The sequence below is a fragment of the Rhinolophus sinicus genome, chromosome 5, assembly GCF_057876585.1.
Source record: "Rhinolophus sinicus isolate RSI-liver-muscle chromosome 5, RSI-T2T, whole genome shotgun sequence".
Classification (NCBI taxonomy): Eukaryota; Metazoa; Chordata; class Mammalia; order Chiroptera; family Rhinolophidae; genus Rhinolophus; species Rhinolophus sinicus.
In genome coordinates this window covers 74,080,001-74,100,011 of record NC_142505.1, presented here as the reverse complement: position 1 = coordinate 74,100,011, position 20,011 = coordinate 74,080,001, and the positions used below count along the sequence as shown (strand labels likewise).

Below are 20,011 nucleotides of genomic sequence, written 5' to 3'. Positions count from 1 at the left end.
CAAAATTTTAATTAGAGCTGCGTATTTTTAAAATATTAAAAATGCATCCATGGCCCCAATATTCAATGTTTATGAATCTTCTACTTTACTGCCCATGTAATGTAATTAGTCAGTTTGTGAATTGAGCACTGGGGCTACTGCAGTGAATAAAACTGAAACCTTCTTTGCTCCTATGGTTTGTTCATTCTAGTGGTGGTGGCACATGAAGTGGGAACAAGGGAGCGATGGATAGGATGACAGACAAACAAACAAATAATGTTTGGAGTGATAGGTTCTATGGAGAAAATTCTTTCAGGCAAGGGGAGAGGGACACTTGGGGTAGGAGGGGTGAAGATAGACTATTTTATATAGAATGGTTAGAGAAGGACTCCGAAAAAAAGAAATTAGAGCAGAGAATTGAAATAAATTAGTGGGCCAGCCATGAGGTCAGCTAAGAGAAGAGCTTTTCTGGTGCAAGGAAGAGTAAATGCAATGATCCAAAAGAAAAAGTTGGAAACATATTTGGTGTTTTCAAAAAATACCTAGGAATTCAGTGTGACTTGAGTCTAATGAGGAGATGAGGTCAGAGAGAGTGCAGGGAGCCAGAGCGTGTGGAACCTTAGGTCACAGTACAGATTTTAGCTTTTATTCTGAACGAGACAGGTGTCTTAAGCAGATGGGGCTGCTATAACAGAATGTCGTAGACAGGGTGGCTTATAAACAATAGAAATGTGTTTCTCAGGGTTCTGGAGGCTGGAAGTTTAAGATCAGGGTGCCAGCATGGTTGGCTTCTGATGACAGCCTCTTCTAGATGGTGAGAGGCTATGGTCTCACTGTGTCCTCACATGGTGCCGAGAGTAAGAGAGCAATCCGGGGTCACTTGTGCAAGGCACTAATCTCACCTAAGAGGGCTCCATCCTCATGACCTAGTCACCTCCCAAAGGCCCAGTCTCTGAATACTATCACATTGGGGGTTAGGATTGCAACATAGGGATTTTGAGGGGACACAAACATTCAGGCCATAATGGCAGGAAAACCATTGAAAGGTTTTGAATAACAGAATGACATGCTCGAATTAAGTTGTAAACAACTTTTCTAGCTGTTGAGAATAGATTGTAACTGGGCAAGCAGGAAAACAGGGTGACCAGTTAAGCAGCTATTACAACAATCCAAGAAGAGTTCATGGTAAATTTGAAATGCCAATCAGACATCTGACCAGCAAGGTTGAGTAGGTAGTTCAATATCCAAGTTAGAGTTGAGAGTATAGCTCAGGCATTGGAATATTTGGAATTATCAGTTGGAATGTGAAATCATGGTGCTGTATAAGATCACCACAGAAATGAGGGTAGACAAGAAGCTATGAGGACAGAGACCTAGGGCACTCACATACAGGATGAGAAATGAGGGAAGATCCAGCAAAGACAGATGAAAAGGAGTAGCCACTCAGCATCACGAGAAAGTAGGCGATCTGGAGGCCAAGTAAAGAATGTTCTTCTAGAAGGATCCCCTAGACAAATGCTCTTGACAAACTGACTAGCTGAGAACTGAAACTGACAATTGGGTTTGGCAACATGGAGATCATTGATAGTCTTGACAGGGGAATTTTAGGAGATTGATGGGGATAAAAGCATGAGATGAACAGAGTGGGTTCAAGAGAGAATGAGAGAAGTTTAAGATGTGATTTTGACAATACTTTCAAATTTATTGTAAACAGAACAGAGAAATGGGGCAATAGCTTTTTGCATGTCATTTCCTGAACATGTACCTTTCCAACCTCATATTGTTCCTCCCAGGAAATATGTCCCCCTAATTCTTTTGTTGAAATCCATGTTGGTCCTCAGTGTTCAACTTACAGCATGCATCTTCTGCAAGTTTTCTGATTCCCCAATCAGGAAAGGCTCCTTTCACCTTCAGCCTGCTATAGTACATACAGTTGATACCAACTATACTGGATTTATGATATATTGCCTTTCAGATGTTGTGGACCTATTTTAGTATCTCCATTAGACTCCCAGTACCTGAGGCACTGGAGTGAAAACACTCTTCCTTCTCCCTCATAACTAGCTAGAAAGACAGCAGGTAGTTAGGTAGTGCTGGTGGCACTGCTGCTGCTGCTAGTGGTGGCAGTTAGATAGTAGAGAGTTAGCCGGGGGTGGTAGGGATAATTACTAGATAGATAGTAGTTAGCTAGGAAGATAGTAGCTAGTACTTTGAAAATATTGCTCATCTTTAATTTTATTTATTGGGGAAATAAAACATTGATGCTGTTACGTGGATAGTTGTATTTTGACTTGTGTTCTTGTTATGTCTTTTAATTTAAAAATACACAAAACAAGCCGGCTCGGTGGCTCAGGCGGTTGGAGCTCCGTGCTCCTAATGCCAAAGACTGCCAGTTTGATTCCCACATGGACCAGTGGGCTCTCAACCACAAGGTTGCCAGTTTGACTCCTCGACTCCCCCAAGGGATGGTGGGCTGGGCCCCTGCAACTAACAACGGCAACTGGACCTGGAGCTGAGCTACGCCCTCCACAACCATGATTGAAAGGACAACAACTTGACTTGAAAAAAAGTCCTGGAAGTACATACTGTTCCCCAATAAAGTCCTGTTCCTCTTCCCTGATAAAAGTAAATAAATAAATAAATAAATAAAACCTTTACAAATACACAAAACAAAACAGTATGGTACTGGCATAAAAACAGATACATAGATCAAAGGAACAGAATAGAAGCCCAGAAATAAATCCTCGGTTATGTGCTCAATTAATGTAGGCAAGGATATACAATGGGGTAAAGACAGTCTCTTCAATAAATGGCATTGGGAAAACTGGACAGATACATGCAAAAAAATGAAATTGGGCCACTTTCTTACACCATATATTAAAAACTCAAAATGGATTAAAGACTTAAATGTAAGACCTGAAACCATAAAACTCCTAGAAGAAAACATAGGAAGTAAACTCTTTGCCATCTGTCTTAGTAATATTTTTTTGGATATGTCTCCTTGGGCAAGGGAAACAAAAGAAAAACTAAACAAATGGGACTTCATCAAATTAAAATATTTTTGCTCATCAAAGGAAAGCACTAATAAAACAAAAAGACAACTTACTGAATGGAAGGAGATATTTTCCAATGATACATCTGATAAAGGGTTAATATCCAAAAAATATAAGAAACTTATACAACTTAACAATAAAAAGCAAATAATCCAACTGAAAAACAGGCAGAGGACCTGAACAGACACTTCTCTGAAGAGGACATATATAGATGGCCAACAGACATACAAAAAGAGGCTCACTAATGATCAGGGAAATACAAATCAAAACCACAATGAGATACCACCTCACTCCTGTCAGAATGGCTATCATCAGTAAATAAACAAATGACAAGTGCTGATGAGAATGTGGAGAAAAGGGAACCCTTGTGCACTGTTGGTGGGTCTGAAAATTGGTGCAGCCACTACAGAAAATAGTATGGAGGTCCCTCAAAAAATTAAAAATAGAGCTGCCATAACATCCAGCAATTCCATTTCTGGGTATTTATCTGAAGGGAAAAAAATCCCACTAATTTGAAAAGATATATGCACCTTTATGTTCATTGCAGCATTACTGGTAATAGCCAAGATATGGAAGCAATCTAGATGTCCATCAATAGATGAATAGAAAAAGAAGAGGTGGTACATATATACAATGGAATATTATTCAGCAATTAAAAAAAAAAACACAACTGAAATCTTGCCATTTGCAACAACATAGATGGACCTGGAGGGTATTATGCTAAGTGAAATATGTCAGGCAGAGAAAGACGATATTGTATGATTTCACTTATATGTAGAATCTAAAAAAACAAACTAAATGAATAAACAAAACAAAATAGAAACAGACTTGTAGATACAGAGAACTAACTGATGGTTGCCATAGTGGAGAGGGGTGGGAGGATAGGACTAACAGAAAAAAAATTATTTATAATTTCTTGCTACCCTTGCCAGGAGATGTCTTGGTGCTATAAACTGTGTCATACTTGATTTGATTCTGGAATGTCTGCCACGCTTTTTTATTTTTTTAAATCTTTCTTTATTTCCATGCTTTATATAGTTTAAGGAAAACTCCTATCAATCCCCATTCTGTTCCTCCTCAATGAGAAAACTTAAAACTCAAGTCAGAGATCATATTTATTTCTGTTGGGATTTCTATTCATTTTATTCAAACATTAATAACACTCAATTCCAGAAGTATTTATAGTAGCAATTTACCAAAAATGTCTCTACTTTTATATATTGCATTTTTTTAAAGGAGAGAATATGAAGACATAGAATTCTGTTTATGAGTGTCCCATATATGTGAGCTCTAAAGATTCAACAAACACATATAATGAATATACAGGATGCAGTTTACAGTATATTTTCAGATAAGTGAAAATGTAATTGTTTTATAATATTGAATGAAATTGAAAAGGTTCCCAAAATATTAAATGTGTAAATAATGAAAAGAATAATCTATAAGTTAGATACCGTGAGATTGTTGTTGTTATGTTTTATAGAACTTAAGGAAATGCATGACTGTTTGCTTTATAAATTCATTTGCCGATGGTAGAGCCAGGCTATCTTAGAAAACAAGCACAACATAAAACTCTAACATAATCTCAACATTCACCTACTTTTTATTTTATTTTATTTTATTTTATTTTTTTTAATTTTTATTTATTTATTTATTTTTTTAATTAGTTTCAGGTGCACAAGACAAAGCAAAACTTAGACGTTTATCATTTATATCCCTCACACTGTGTGAACCCCCCTCCCCCCATCCACTATCCCTCTGTACGTTCCCAAAACCTCTCACCTTCCTCACCTACTTTTTAAATGGCAGCTCATGCAAACCTGTTTATAGAAGCTGTTGAATACAGAACTTTCTGAGAATAAGTTTTCACCTGTCATTCAAGGACATATTAGATTAGATAGATAGATAGATAGATAGATAGATAGATAGATAGATAGATGATAGATAGATGATAGATAGATAGATAGATAGATAGATAGATAGATAGATAGATAGATAGATAACATACAGTAAAACTTGCATTTTGGTGCATAGCTTTATAAGTTTTAGCATATTTATAGATTTGTGTATCTGTTACCAGAATCAGGATAAAGTAGTTTTGTTACCCTCAAAACCCCTTCAGGCTGCCCCTTTGTAGTCACATACCCCAACTCTTGACTACAGCTCATCTTTTCTCCATGACTATACTTTTGCCTCTGGTCAAATACATTTTACTTAGTGTTTCCCACAAGGATCCCAACCACTCCAGAGAAATTCCAGGAATCTCTTATACTCTGGGTGAAGGTGGTAATATTAATCACTTCCTTGTGGAAAGGCTCTGAGAAGAATTGTGTTGAAACAGATAAAGGAGTTTAAGACGATATCATGATTCACCCTGTATGGGCACAAACAACCTGGCAAGAGAAGGGGGAAGGAATAACCTAATATTCACACTAATTCCTTTCACTTGCCCTAGGGTATGTGTTGCTATCTCCCCATCTGACTTCTGTCTCAAACTGCATTAACAGATGTGAAGAAGCCTTCCACAGAGAGCAAGGACCATCGTGTAAATTACATCATCCAAAGATGCTGCTCATAGCACAAAACAGGACAGACTCGAAGGAGGGGTATAAAACATCAAACTGATTTTCTCCTGCCTTGGAATGATTCTAAAAATTCAAGATGAGGGTAAAGGGGATCAAATATATGGTGATGGAAAGAGAACTCTGGGTGGTGAACACACAATATGATATACAGATGATGTATTACAGAATTGTACACCTGAAATCTATGTAACTTTACTAACAATTGTCACCCCAATAAACTTTAATTAAAATAAAATAAATTAAAATAAAATAAAATAAAATAAAATTCAAGCTCTAGAAGGATACAACTGACTAGGGAATGTGGTTTCAGATGGAGAGAGGAACAGAGATTCTCACATCCTCCCTGGGGTAGGGGAAGAAGGAAAACACATATAAGTGGGTTCCTTGAAAAATGCGGGTTTCTGAGTGATATAGAGACAAATGTGCCATTTCTTGGATGCAGTTTGAGAGCAGAAATCTCAGAGATGCACCCTACACAACGAGTTCTGGGGAAAACAGTAGCGATGATTAAGTGGTATGTTAGGACAAGAGAAAAGCCTAGTCCTATGTGGCATTCCCTGTGGCTCCGGGGAGGCACTGATGGGGTGCATCCTGTCCCCATGGATCCTGGGTAAGCTGTGGAAATTAGCTTGGACAGTGAGCTGACGCCCACTCCCAGATGCCACCTGGCTAAAACAAAGTCATAGATTGTGGAGAAGCATATTACAGTGACGTATATGAACCTTTGGAAGGGAGCTGATGGCTGGCAACTCCAGCACACTGAACCATGACCATGTGTCACCCACAAGAGCCAGTACCACAGAGCATGTGCCACAAAAAGGTAAAGGAACCTCACCCTCCCTGCCATGGATGTGTGGGTGATTATCTGCATGGACTTCTCTTTCCTAGACTTGCACCCCCTTGAAAGAGGGGATAGGAAACTCAGAGTTAAAACTTGAACTTGACTGAGACTGAATTAGTAATCCTGAATTTGGAACTGAATTTATGCCAAGACTATTTTTCTGGAAGCAGATCAGTAGGTCCTTTTCTTCTCACTCAAGTTGGCGACTGTAGAATTTTAACCTGTTACACAAATTTGGGGCCAGGAGGATTGGCTTTGGATCCCAGAAACCAGCTTCAGAGATGGAGTGTGGTTAGAGTGCCGACCTGACTCACACAAAAATCCCTCGGATGCCCAAGGAATTGTTACTGCGTTATCCATGATGGCTGAGGCTTTCTCAGTATTTCTTCAATCACAAAACACATTTCTAAGACTTCATTTAAAATGCAGCACCAATTTCAACTCAACCTTTTAAACAGAATACCTACTGAATAAAGAGCAGTTTTTAAATATCTTAAGGGTTAAATTGCTCATGAATTTTGTATTCCCAATGAGAGTGAAAAGCGAAGGAAAGAGCCAGGACAAAGAGCTGACTTACAGCTCCATGTCTGCCATTTTGTCCCAGAGGGAAGAGCTACCAAGGCGGCCAAACCTTCATGGGAGCCAGAAGTGAGTGTTTTAAAATTCACAGTACAACCCACGAGCACTATGGGCCTCCCCACCCCTGAACCCTTAGCTTTGAGTTTGCTAAGGAGCCCTCACGCTTCAAGATCTTTTCTCAAACCTAAGAGAGAAAGAATCACCCAGGGAGCTTGTTAAACATGAAGATTCTGATTTAGCTGTCCTGGGATTCTGCACTTTTTAACAAGCATGAACCACAATTTGAGTAAAGATGCCAGAGAGGAGTTGGTTAATGAGTTTTGAGGCACAGCTTGAACTGCCTTGGTCTGAAGCCTTCTCAGCAGGGCACCCCAACTCCTGTCAGGTCCTGCACTGATGCACACTCAGCACTCGGCAGGCCCACTGCTCCTCCACCAGTTCTTAACCAGCAGTTAATCACTCCTGTTCTTTGGCAGTTCTCCACTCATTTGTCAGGATTTCCATGTTTTGACACCGAACTAGTCCTCAAATTGTGTGGGAAACAGTTTCGCATCCTGGCGCACACCTGCCACCTGGTGGTGAGAGGTAAACTCCAAGACACGGAAATTCAAGTCGGCTCTTTCTGCCTGTACTTTCCCCTTCACATTGGACAACTCAAGAGTGTTTGGTCAGTGTAACATTTAGAAGGTACAATTGCCAAGTTGTGTCTTACCTGGTGGATTTGGAGGTTGGGCGTTTGAGGGATTCAGTCCACTAACACCTCTGATGCTGTAGGGGACCTGACGGTTTGCAGGAGGTTATGTCTTTCGAGTGGGTTTAGGGTTAGCTCCTCTGGAACCAGGCTCCTGTCCGGCCTCGAGATGAGTGCGGGCGTCCTAGGGCTGGCATGTAATTTAGGGATGACCCAAGACAAGGCTGGACAAATCAGATCCTGTGTTCTGGAACACTGTGATGAGGGAAAGACATTCTATCAACATTATTTACTAAGTAAGTAATCCATGAATATTCTTCATGATGGAGTCTAGAGTTCACTTTTTATCCTACAAAGAAGCCACGTGAACTACATTGACAAAACGGTGCAACCCGATGGCATTCGGGTTTATTGGCATTCCCGGCACTGTGTGCACTTATTTCAATCATGCATTTTTTTGTATTCACTCTTGGAAAGTGAACTGGAAAGGAACATGGCTGTGGGTGGAAGAGAGAACAGAAAAACTCCTGTTTTTTTCAACATCGGCAATATACTAAGCTCTCCTTACAGTCACGAGAAAAAAAATTAGGGTGGAAGAGTATCCAAGAGGTTTAGAAGATCTAGGCTGTCACTCCAGTTTTATGCTGACAAGTCTTTTGATGGCCCTGAGGATCCATCTCTTCTCTTGTAAAACGCAGGTTTTACACTTAATCTCACAAGATTATAGCTGAGATGAAATGAGACTGTAAAGATGGAAGGGTTTTGAAATGATGAAATGTAGAAAGTATGATTATGTCTGCTGTGTATATATCAGCCCGAGACAGCTCAAATGGAGGCCAGACAGAAAGGTTCAGGTGTGTGAGCAGCAGGTACGAGGGTGCAGGAGAGACTGGGGTCAAAGGGCATCCACTGGGAATCCTTCGGAATAACTCCAAAAATGGCTTTAAAGGTGCATTTATGTGTTGACGATAATAAGCAAAATGAAGCTTTTAAAAAATGTATTTGGAATTAATGAAAGAGGTTTATGATCTTTATATTAAAAAAAGAAAACCATAGCAGCAGTAACAGTGAAATTATTGTCTTAACTCTTAACTGTTGATTCTAAATGTATTGGCCTTTAAATGAGATATTTTTAGAAAGAAGCTTAACTGCTATTTCATTTTTAGTGACCGATAAAGTTTTAAATCTAGCCTAGCCATTGTTTTATTATTCAGGTACTTAATCAAAACAGTGTTCCACCAACCTTGAATCTAATTCAAATCAAGATATTTTAATACTTATTTCATAATTGGGAAAAACAAGTTTAATTAGCATAAGAAGAATTCTTACTTTCTTCTTTTAGTTAGTAACTTGAAACAAGTACAGTACAAATAAGACTGCATGAGTCTTGAATCTCAATTCTTTTGGCCAAAGAAACTTAAGGAATATTTTTCACTAAGAAACCTAATTTCCTTATTTTATTTTTAATTTCAAATTTTTCTTTTGAAAGAGAGACTTTTGTATTTGGGTTTTATATACATATAGATGCATATGTAATAAATGCATATAATTCTCTATACCCTCTATCTCTATTTTTTCTGTCTTTTCAATGGGTCCACAGTACTGAGAAAAAAAAAATAGAGCACCATGAGATACCATCCATCTGAAGAAGATGAGGCAAAGGACAGATCAGGAGATGGAGCCATGAACAAGGCCTAGGACAGGAAAACACAAGAGGAAGTCCTACGCACTTCTTAAGAAGAGAGGGCCCCAATTTGGTCCTGACTTTTCCAGCAGTCTGCACAAAGAGGGAAATTTAATCAGGTACATGAGTCATAGTGTCCATAAAACAAGAGCAGAACAATGGACGGCTCTGGCAGAAAGCTGTGCAGTTTCTGAGGTTGCTCACTTTGGTTGAATACTCACCGCAAGCTGGGCAACAGCCTGAACTAAGTGATTATTTGGAAGGAACCAAAAAAGTTATCTTTCCTCTAAAATACACAGTCCGTTAGACTGTGCGTGTGTAAGTACATCCTATAAGGGTTGAGAGTTAACGGCTCTACCTACTGACAATTTTAAAAATTATTTCTCACATATAATAAACTTACCTCTTCAATTATATGAGGTAAGAATTTAACAACTGATAAGAAACAATGGGTATAGGAAAAAGGAATTTAAAAATATTTAAAGACACTCAGTAGAGAGCTAAAAATGTAGAAATTCAGATCATACCATATCTGAAACAAGCAGTAAATTATTAAGTATCCCTAAAATCTTAACCAATTGGAGGACGTTAGGAACGGGTCTACTAGAAGACTTCTACCCTTAGCTTTAGCATATTATGTGTAGTAGAATCAGAGTTTATGCCGAGGGTCCCAGCTCTGCCTTTAAATGTCCACATGACTCTAGATCTTCAAGTGTCAATATGTCTCTAGGCTAGATCTCTTTTCTTGCAAAACGGGGGTATCAAAATATTGGTTGCAAGATGAGAGGCAGGGGTTCTTGCCCACCCAATCAAAGTGCTTCTAACCACAGAGGCATAATTAGGTCTTCACCTGCAAAATGTCCCTTTGATAAAATGCTTTTTCATGGGCTGAGGGCAGGTACAGTAAACATCACCACCAGGTGGCAGAAGTGCACTCTGGATAAATGAAACAGCCACAGACCTTTCCTCCTTGTTTTCCACTCACTAAATAACCTCTCCACTAGGTGACAGCAACATGAATATAATTGGAATAGCCATTAATGGGTTATATAACAAACACATTTAACTCTTTTAAATATAAGAGCAGCACTTTAAAATTTAGAGTATCCAGAGTTGGAGGTTTTTTTTTCTTTAGAGAATGCTGTACTATTTGCTTTTAGGCCTCCCACACATTAACCTAATACATAAAAACAAAACCAAAAAAACCCCAAACTTTTTGAGTGTTCATCTTCTAAACAACCTGAGAAAGATTACTATTTGAAACAACTATTACTTAAGGATTTATGGAGCCCAGATTTAGAGCCCAATTTAGAAAAAAAAAGTGACTAAAATTGTCACTTCTTTGAAGATAACAGTTATTGTTTATTGACCATCTACTGGGTATTATTTGTGCCAAGAATTATACAGAGGGTGCCAATAAAGTGTATACACATTTTTAAAAAGGAAAACTGTATTAAAATTGTAATACTCAATATATACCGATAACAAAAAATGAATACAAGTCATGTTTGACTTCTGCAATTACAAGAGGTGCTCAAAGTGGTTACCATCAGCGTCCAGACACTTCTGATTACAGCGAACTATTGCTTGAGCAACGTTGACCAAAGTGTCCACATACAAAGTGTCCACATTTTTTTTTTTGGCACCCCTGGTATTTAAATGCTTTGAAAACATGAAATGTAGAAAGTATGATTCGTTGAATATGGATCGGAGCTTTTTAAGAAAGCCCAGATTTTAGGGCCATCCCCTAAGCCTTCTGAGGGCCATCACCTCTGTATTTTCCATGACCTTATCATGCTTTTTCTGCTTGAGCCATTTCCAAAACCTATAACTGCAGGAAAAATTGGAACTGCTTTCACGATATGATTTTGCGTGCACACAGGGATGTATTCTGTCTATTTATGACTTTCCCTCTTATGTAGTTGCATAACATTAATCCAGTGATGGACAATAATATATTTTGATTCTCTAGTTACTTTAAAGGCTCAAAATGAAGATTGGTTTGGGAGCAATAGCAAAGTAATAAACTCATTCATGCTGAAATATAAATGACTGGTAGATGAGAGTAGAGGAGGGCTAGAGAGAATAGAAGAATGTTAGGTACTTGACTCAGCAGAAGAGAAGAGGGATGAGATGGGGGTGAGGGGGCTGGGAGTTCAGGTGAGCAGCTTCTCATTTCTATGGCTGCCCCTGCTTAGTGCCTTTAGAGAGTCTTACCTGTATATGGCCCAGAAGTAACCTGATGCAGCGCAAATGCTTTCCTTATGTAGCAGAGACCTGAACAGGCTTTGAGTTATTCAGAAGCAAACATTGAGCAGTCAAGCTTTGAAAAGAGTCCAGTTGACCCCTGAACAACATGGGTTTGAATGGTGCAGATCAGTAGGTGGGGTTTTTTTTGTTTTGTTGTTTGCTTTTTTTGTTTTTCAATACAGTTGGCCCTTCCTATCCAGAGGCTTCTCATCTGCAGATTCAACCAACTGCAGGTGCAAACAGTATTTTCACATTCCCAACTGCAGATTCCCAGCCACGGAAAATACTGTTTTCAATGGGCGGTTTGTGGAATCTGTGGATGCCAAGAGCTGACTGTAGAGTCAAAAGTACTCACACATGGATTTTCAACTACACGGCTCGGGGGGGCCCTATCCATGCATTCTTCAAGGGTCAACTGTAATAGCATGTGGTTATCTACGAGGTATCCACAGTGAGAAGGGGGCTGCCCTGAAGAAGTCCCGTGGACCTTCATTTCTGACTGAGTTCTAAATTGGACTAGAACCTATTATAGAGGAGAGGAGGAATAAGAGGTCAAGGGCTTCAAATAGTCTTTTAAGATGATTTTTGAGAACAATGATTTTATTGCACAGCCAAGCTGCACTTTTAATGTAGTTTATTTCAAGTATTTAAGAGAAATGCAACAACTCCAAAGGGCAAATGCTGACTAATGAGAAGAGGAGAAAGTCCCTTTTTTGTTTCTTGCACAAGATGAAGTCTGAGGGTGGGGTGGGGGTGGGGAGTCTGGAAAGAAGATAAAGAAGTGGAGATGAGGGACTTAGGGTAGGGTGGTGACTATTTTTCATATGGGGCCAGAACCATATCCCCAGGTATTTGCAGGCAATGCAAGGTGACCTGGGATGCCAATAAGCTAGCACATATTAGTAACAGCTGCCGTGAACTATGCATCTACTTACTAGGAGCCAGGTATTACTCTTATCTATGTCGCTTTAGAGCTTAGGCAAGTCCTGTAGGGGAGGTGATATTATCCTTTCTTGGGAAAGAATACCTTGCCCTGGGATCCAACAGTTAGCAAAAGACACAATTAGGATTCAAACCCTGTTTTCTTAGAAGTATTCCTGCTGCTTTTCTAGGGCCCTTCTCCTTGGCCATGGCTGGTGATATATAATTACTGACTGCCACCAGAGGTCACACTAGCCAATTTGGACCAATTAGTGAGCACAGTTGGATCTAAAGGTAATTAATTACAACTATGGCCTGTCCAAGTTTAGGTGTACTAAAATTGCAACACGAAAGTGAGGCATTATAAAGAATTACTGGGAAAATAACAATATGTTTGAGAAAGTCCCCTTTTCCCCCTTTTTTCTGGCTTAAACAGCAATAAAGGAAGATAAAACAGCATGAATCCAACCCGAAGCTTTTATCCTGTATACCTGGCAGTTGGCCAAAAAGTGATCTGTTCAACTTTCCTAGTGATGACAAGGGGGTGAGATGAGAAGGAAACTTTTAAAAACAAGGTGAATATAGTTTGAGCATTAAGACAAAACTGTTGACAATTATTGGTGCTGTTTTGTTCTCTATCAAAGTGTTTACTTTTGATTGTATATAGTCACTTTTCTGTGGTTTTGATCCCCAGAAGTCCTTCTTCCCAAAGGACAAAGCTCAGACTGGAATTCTTACACAGGTTTTAGAGAACAAAGTAGAGAAAGCCAGCAGATCTCAAGCGAATTTGCATTCTACAAGACAATTACATTTTAACTGTACAATCGACAGTATAGTCACACTGCACGAACATGTTTTTCTGCAAATGTTTATTTGCAAAGATTTTTAAGAAATTTCAAGTGGCTGTGTCTGTGGCAGTTTCTTTAGGTGAAAAAAGTGCTAACAGTCACTATGGAAACCAAGATGCAGGCAACGAGGAGCAAAATCAGACCTATACGGCAGTATTTTGAATGCTTTTCTTGTTCCTCTTCCTTTTTCAATAAGGTATCAAAACCAGGCGTGTACATGTCTCCCAACCAAAACCGTAGGTCATTAGGATTTTCCTAGAAGAAAATTACATGGAGAATAGGATCAAGCAGTGTGACGGACTAATTGAGATTGCAAAACAAAACACTATCAGAGGCACTGAAGGTCCATAGTCACAGTCACCATGTCCTGGGTGAGGCTTATGTGTCACGGCTCAAATAAGAGAGGCTAGGCTTCCCTAAAGAGCACACACTTGCAGGTACAGCCTCCTGGTCCACCAGGAGTCCGGGCAGCTCTGATCTGTAGGTCTGTGTGACAATTCATGGGGAGACCTGCATGATATCTTGACTAAATTGCTCACATTGGAGGGTCAGAAACACATAAATGTTTCTATCATGTTTTAGCCAATTTAGTGTCTCATACATCTCATAAATAGTGCTTGTCAATCAGGTTAGTGAGTTAAAATATTAATAAAATTAAAATGCTTTGCTTTAGATGAGCCTTAGAAGTTTGATCGGCATGGTAAGGATAAACATGTTTAGTGAGTTTTTCAGTAAATCCAGAAACTGACTGCCATGGAAGGAGGAGTAAGACTGAGAGTCAAGGGTCCCTTCCACGCATCTCAGGCTGCTGGTCCCCCTCATAGAGGGCTACGGTATGTTCAATGTGCAGAAACTTTGGCGCTGTTTGACCTCCTAAAGAAAGGACCCAATATATCCTTCCCCATATCAGCTCCCATGCCTCATCTTCTTTCACTTCTGCAGAATTGTCTTCAACTCAACCTCATCTCCTAGGTCCAATAAATCACCTGCAAACTCTACTGTCCACACATTAAAAAAACAAGTTCTCTTCTGTTATCTCCTGCTGTGTTTCAGTGCTCAAGTAAGCATACAACAAATGTGTGGTGAACACTGAATCTCTGTTTCCACAGACCCACTTCAGGCGTCATGATTTCTCATCTGGATTATTGCAATGGCTTGCAGCTGGGCTGCCCACCCTCTCTCTGACTCTCTAGTCTCACTGGACTTAAAGTCAGCCAGTTTCCATGGCCAGCCAGCCACAGGAGTCAACGACCTAGCTTCAGACTTAGGGATGCACAGCTAGAGAGCGACGTGCACGCCTGTAGGGAGCTGGGTGGATTCTGGGTACGGCAATACACTTCTCCTATCTCATGGCAACTAGTTTTAACTTCCTAGTTTTAGAAAAACTAAAATATTAAAACCTGGATGACTTGTGCAGAAGGATAATTTAAAAATCCTTGCCTACTTTCCTCTCATCCTTTATTTTGTTTGTATCCTCATCAGAGGCCTGCCCTGTGCCTGCAAGTTTAATGCCTCCATTCTCCAGTAAGAACTTCCACAGTGGAGACTATCCTCTCCATTCTGCTTGTAGCTTGCTTGGTAACTAAGTAGGGGGCTTCTTTTCTCCTTTCCTGTTTACCGTGTTTCCCCGAAAATCAGACCTAGCCAGACCATGAGCTTTAATGTGTCTTTTGGAGCAAAAATTAATATAAGACCCAGTTTTATATAAGTCCCGGTATTATATTATATTGTATTGTATTGTATTACATTACATTACATTATATTAGACCCAGCCTTATAGTAAAATAAGACCGGGTCTTATGTTAATTTTTGCTCCAAAAGATAAATTAGAGCTGATTGTCCAGCTAGGTCTATTTTCGGGGAAACACGGTATAAACTCTCAGCAACTTAGTGGCCAAAGGACTTGGAACTTTTACAGCCCATAAATGGTGACAAGTTTTCAGAAAATATGTTAGGGGCTCTGTCTGCTAATTATGAGATACAGATAGAGATGGCGATGAAATCAGTTGAATTAATGAGGTACAGGAAGAAATTACAATGAAAACAAGTTACAACTTCCAGAGCATCCCTCAATACAAGTTAGTGCTGAAGAATAGCATCATGAGGGTGTAAACGGGTCTGTGACCTGAGAGGCCACTGCTTTGAGGTGAGTGAGCTGCACGTGTGGGGACGGGGCAGACCCTGTTTTAGTAAAGCAATATATCCATCATATTCTTGTTTGATCTTCCTAAACATAACTCATGGAATTGTCCAACAACAACAAAAAAATGACTCCTCATTGCCAGTGATGTTCAATTTCCTTAGCCTTACATCCGAACATTTTCTTTTGGCCTGCTCTTTAGCCTTATTTTCCCATTATTCTAGTTCTTCAATTGTAGCTCCCACAAAACCGAACTGCTTATTGTTCTGACAAACTCTCTCACGTCCTTGTATTTGTGGCTTTTGTCTTGCTACTCCTGACAGAAGAGCCTCCCCATTCATGCAAACCATCTCTATGTTTTGGAATTGTATACATTCTTCAAGCCCACCATGAATTAACTTGTTTGTGAAAGCGTTTTTATAATCCAATGTGATTTTGTCCTCTTCCAAATCTGCGTATCACTTGTGCTATCATTACTGTCACTGTCCCCTTCCTTCATCTTGTCATTTCCTCTATCTTATTCTGTAGTTGTCATTCGTTACTTTGCTCAGTTAGAGGAACTGATTGAGGGCAGGGATAGTTATATTCATCTTTAGAGTCCCCTAATCATTCATATAAACAACAAAGAGAATAGAAGAGGCTCTATCATACAGTCAAGAAATGTTTGTGAAATAAGTCAATACATTTTTCCCTACTTGTAGAAGGTGCCTTCCTAGAGGTCCTGATCTGGAGACTCCTGATAAAAAGCACAAGATTATTGTTGCTTATGGGGAAGCATCTATTATGGAAACTTCTCTGGAAAAGAGGCTACATTAAGAAGGAGATACATTAAGTATACTAGGAGATTAAGACCTTTCCAAGATGTTAGACAGAAAGATATTTCAAGTAGTACATATTTGAGATTTTGAAAAGTGTAAGATTTGAAGGGGACATAAAGCTGTCCCTTTCAAAAGGAAAAAATCTCCAGGTTCTTAAGGTATGGGGCTGAATGAACAGTACCCGGAAAATGTCAGGACTTCCTGGCCCCAGGGCAGCAGAGGCAAGCCAAGCCTGGGTAGGAATCCAGTGCATGCAGAAAACAGAGGGCCACTCTCCCTGCTTTGCAGGTATTTCTAAATCTTCTATGTGATGGGTGACACCAGGGGGAAAAAATAGAAAGAAAATCTTAAGTTGGGTTTAAGCTGGGTGAATGAGTTCATTGCATACTTTTCCTGTGTTGAAATGCTTTTGTTTTGTTTTGTTACTGAGACAGGAAAGAGTCCAAAATGGAAATCTGCAATCTTGAATCAGTGAGTGGGCTTGAAATAAAATGATCTTTGATGAGAACTGCCTTGCATAGTGCTGAAGACAGAACATTTAATAAATGTTTTTGAATTCATGTCGACTAAAGGAGTCATAAGTATTTATGAACATAAATGGCCATAAAACCAGGGGAAAACATACATAATCTGGCAAATCAATTTTCAAAAACCGTTTACCTTCTGGGTAAACCTTTCTTCTGTGCCACATCATTTCTTCCTCTCTACACTAATCTGACGCCAGTAATTGCAGAAATTGTCAAACTCAAAACAAATAATAAATAAACACAAATAATGATGAGGAGAAAGGGAAGCCAGAGGCCAAATGACCTGAAACCTGCAGATTTTGTGCCTAGTGAAGAGTGTCTGTTCATTTAATTCTCATGTCTTTTAGGATTATTTAACTTATCTCCCTCATCAATTGAAGGAGTCGGTTCTTTGCCGTGAGTACCTTCAGATGCCCAGAAAGGTTTGTGTGCAGGGAGCGCTTGTCATATTCCTCGATGGTCCATGAAGGATTCTTTTTTCTTTCTTCCATAGCTTCCTCCAAACTTATGTCACCATATAGTGGGTTATTCTTCAGAACTGATGACAGGGATGGTGGCGGGATATCTACAGCGACAGCACCATCCACAGTGGACCCCGTCATTCGTCGAGCAGTTATATTCTTCTTATCTCTCTGTTAGGAGGCATAGAGAGAAGGCTTCTCTTACCATTGGGTCACTAATGGCAGAGAATATGATGGGAAATAACTGTACCTGAGACTTTGTTGATTCTGCCCGGAAACCCAACAGATTAGGACAATGAATGAGAAAAGGATTCTAAAATCTAGTGTGACCTAGAATCCTATCATTAATTGAGTTCTTTCTTTGCCTGTAATCTTGTTCATCTTCAGTAATCATTCAGTAGCTATTTTACAACTACAGAGAAAGAACCTGTTCTTTAATTCAAACAGTAGAATTCTGAAGAAAACCATTTTTTTTTTCAGCACATTTGCATTGAGATTTAAAGAAATTTTACTTTGTTCTGTTTGTGCATTCCATGATTCATAAGAATTAATCCAGCAAAGTCAAAATTAAAAGGCATTTTGTAGATACACTTGGCTTTCATGAAAACTCTCTTGGGACTCCTATTTCAGATAGCTTGGAGAACTGGACTAACTTAGCCTTGCACTCCTATATGTCTCTATAGACCGGCTGGCTATTAGTAGATGGCTCTAGTATTGACTTTCACATTTTTAAAAACTAATTTATTGAACCATAATATGTATATAGAAAAGTGCACATATCATAAATGCATAGCTTGATATATTTTCACAAACCAAAGAAACCTAAGATTCTCCCACAAAATAGAAGATTATCAGCATACCCCATGCTCCCTTCCAATCACTATCCTTCCCCCTGCTCAAGGATACCCAGTACCCCTAATTTAACAGCGTAGGTCTGTTTGGACTCATTTTGTATTTTATATCAACGGAATCATGCAATGTATGTTTTCTGTAGCTAGTTTGACATTCAATTTGACCTTTGCTTTGTTTTTTTTCTTTTGACTTCAAAACTATCATGAAGGTAGAAAATTTTTTAATTATAATTTGTTCATTGGCCAAATAAAATTGAGAAAGATAAAAAAGCTTATAGAGTAGTGGCTCATTTATCATGGGGCATCAAGGGAGAGAAATTCTACGTAAGTTAATTTTAAGAAAACTTTTGTTTAGTCCTTAAAAACTGATGGTAAATTTTATTAATTTACAGGAATTTTTCAATATATGTGTTTCACATATTCCAGTCTCCTTAAACAGAGAAAGTTTAACAACAGTTAGTATTCCTCTAAGTCTTATTTATGATCCGTACATTGATCCCGTCAGCATCTACTGGGGGATGTAGCTCACATTAAATATGCATTTGTGTAAGGTGAGTTGTAAGCTAATATTACATATAGTCTCCTTCTGAAATGGCTGGTAATCCTCTCTCCCCCCCAAAAAAAATCTAAATAAAACCATTCACCTTCTCTTTGGCCTTAGGTGTTCCATTTTTTTTTTTTTTTTTTTTTTAACATAAGTAGAGATCAACGTGGAGATCTTCTCTGACTTTATTAGGTTGTTGGTCTGCTCAAAATCAATTTAGAGTCTATAATACTGAAATTTGCATTGAAATAATAAATCATCTTGAATTAGTATTTGTCTTAAGATGGATGACCTCATAAAAATGTTTCTGAATTGAGGAAAAACCATTTGATATGAAATTTAGATTGTTTCAAATTAGCATAACTCTGACTCAAGTTTTTTTTCTTTAAGGCTAGACATCTTTGATCATCTCGAAGAGGGATAATTCGTCTGACACTGATAAATTGGCATTGTCAGTTTTATTGCCTGCTAGACTATTCCTTGAACTTCTTAAATAAGAAAGCTCTATAAATGAGGAAAATATAGTTTCTGGGGTCAAGAAAAATAATGTACTCTATTACAATATATAAGGACCTTGACAAACTAATATACAAAAGGTAGCAAAATAATCAGAGCTATATTCTAAAAAGAACATCCAAACCCTTAATTCTAAAGCACATTCTTGAAAGTTTGAGGTTTTTCCTAGAACATGGTACCATTTATTTTTGGATTGCATGACAATTTCATGCCTGAAAGACATGTGAATAGAAAATTAATAGAAAACTTTATTAAGAATTTGATGGCTGGATAAAAATGCTAATTATGGTTGAGGTTCACTGGTATTTTGAAAATTTTTTCAAAAAGCTTAAGAAAGGAAAAAAGCATGTATTTGATTCCAACTCTTCATCCACATTTTAGATAGATTATATTAAGCAAAGGAAAACTCAACATTAATTCCATTATTTTAGTTATATAGACTCTAAAATAATTTATATTTTGAAATATTTATATAAGGAAAGTAATACTTCAAAGCTTACCTTGACTTTTCAACATTAACCATTACTTAGTCCATTTCTTGTTTATACACTTTAATTATTATTTATATCATTTATGTATAAGTAAACTATTATTCAGTAAAAAGAGTGAAATAGAAGACATATTCAGACAAACAGTGAGCATATAGAATTAATAGGCCAATAAAGAAGGAATCTCCAAAAAATGTACTTCAAGCATAAGAAAATTGACACCAGAAGGAAAGAT

At 38.5% G+C, this 20,011-nt stretch overlaps 1 protein-coding gene across 2 annotated transcripts in view; it reads right to left on the bottom strand.

Annotated features, from left to right (window-relative positions):
• MINAR2 (membrane integral NOTCH2 associated receptor 2) overlaps positions 1 to 20,011 on the bottom strand; it is a 74,048-nt gene that overhangs the window by 46,065 nt on the left and 7,972 nt on the right. Inside the window, exons 3-5 of one of the 2 annotated variants that reach the window (XR_016021341.1) lie at positions 17,321 to 17,548; positions 13,575 to 13,686; positions 7,750 to 7,983 (exon numbers count right to left, since the gene is read on the bottom strand). Coding sequence is in view for 1 of the 2 variants with exons in the window: in XM_019756022.3 (XP_019611581.2) it covers positions 13,507 to 13,686; positions 17,321 to 17,548 (408 nt within the window). In the remaining variant the exon portion in view is untranslated. Of the gene's footprint in view, positions 1 to 7,749; positions 7,984 to 10,808; positions 13,687 to 17,320; positions 17,549 to 20,011 lie in introns of those variants that run through there. The other variant, XM_019756022.3, reaches the window with a different exon arrangement.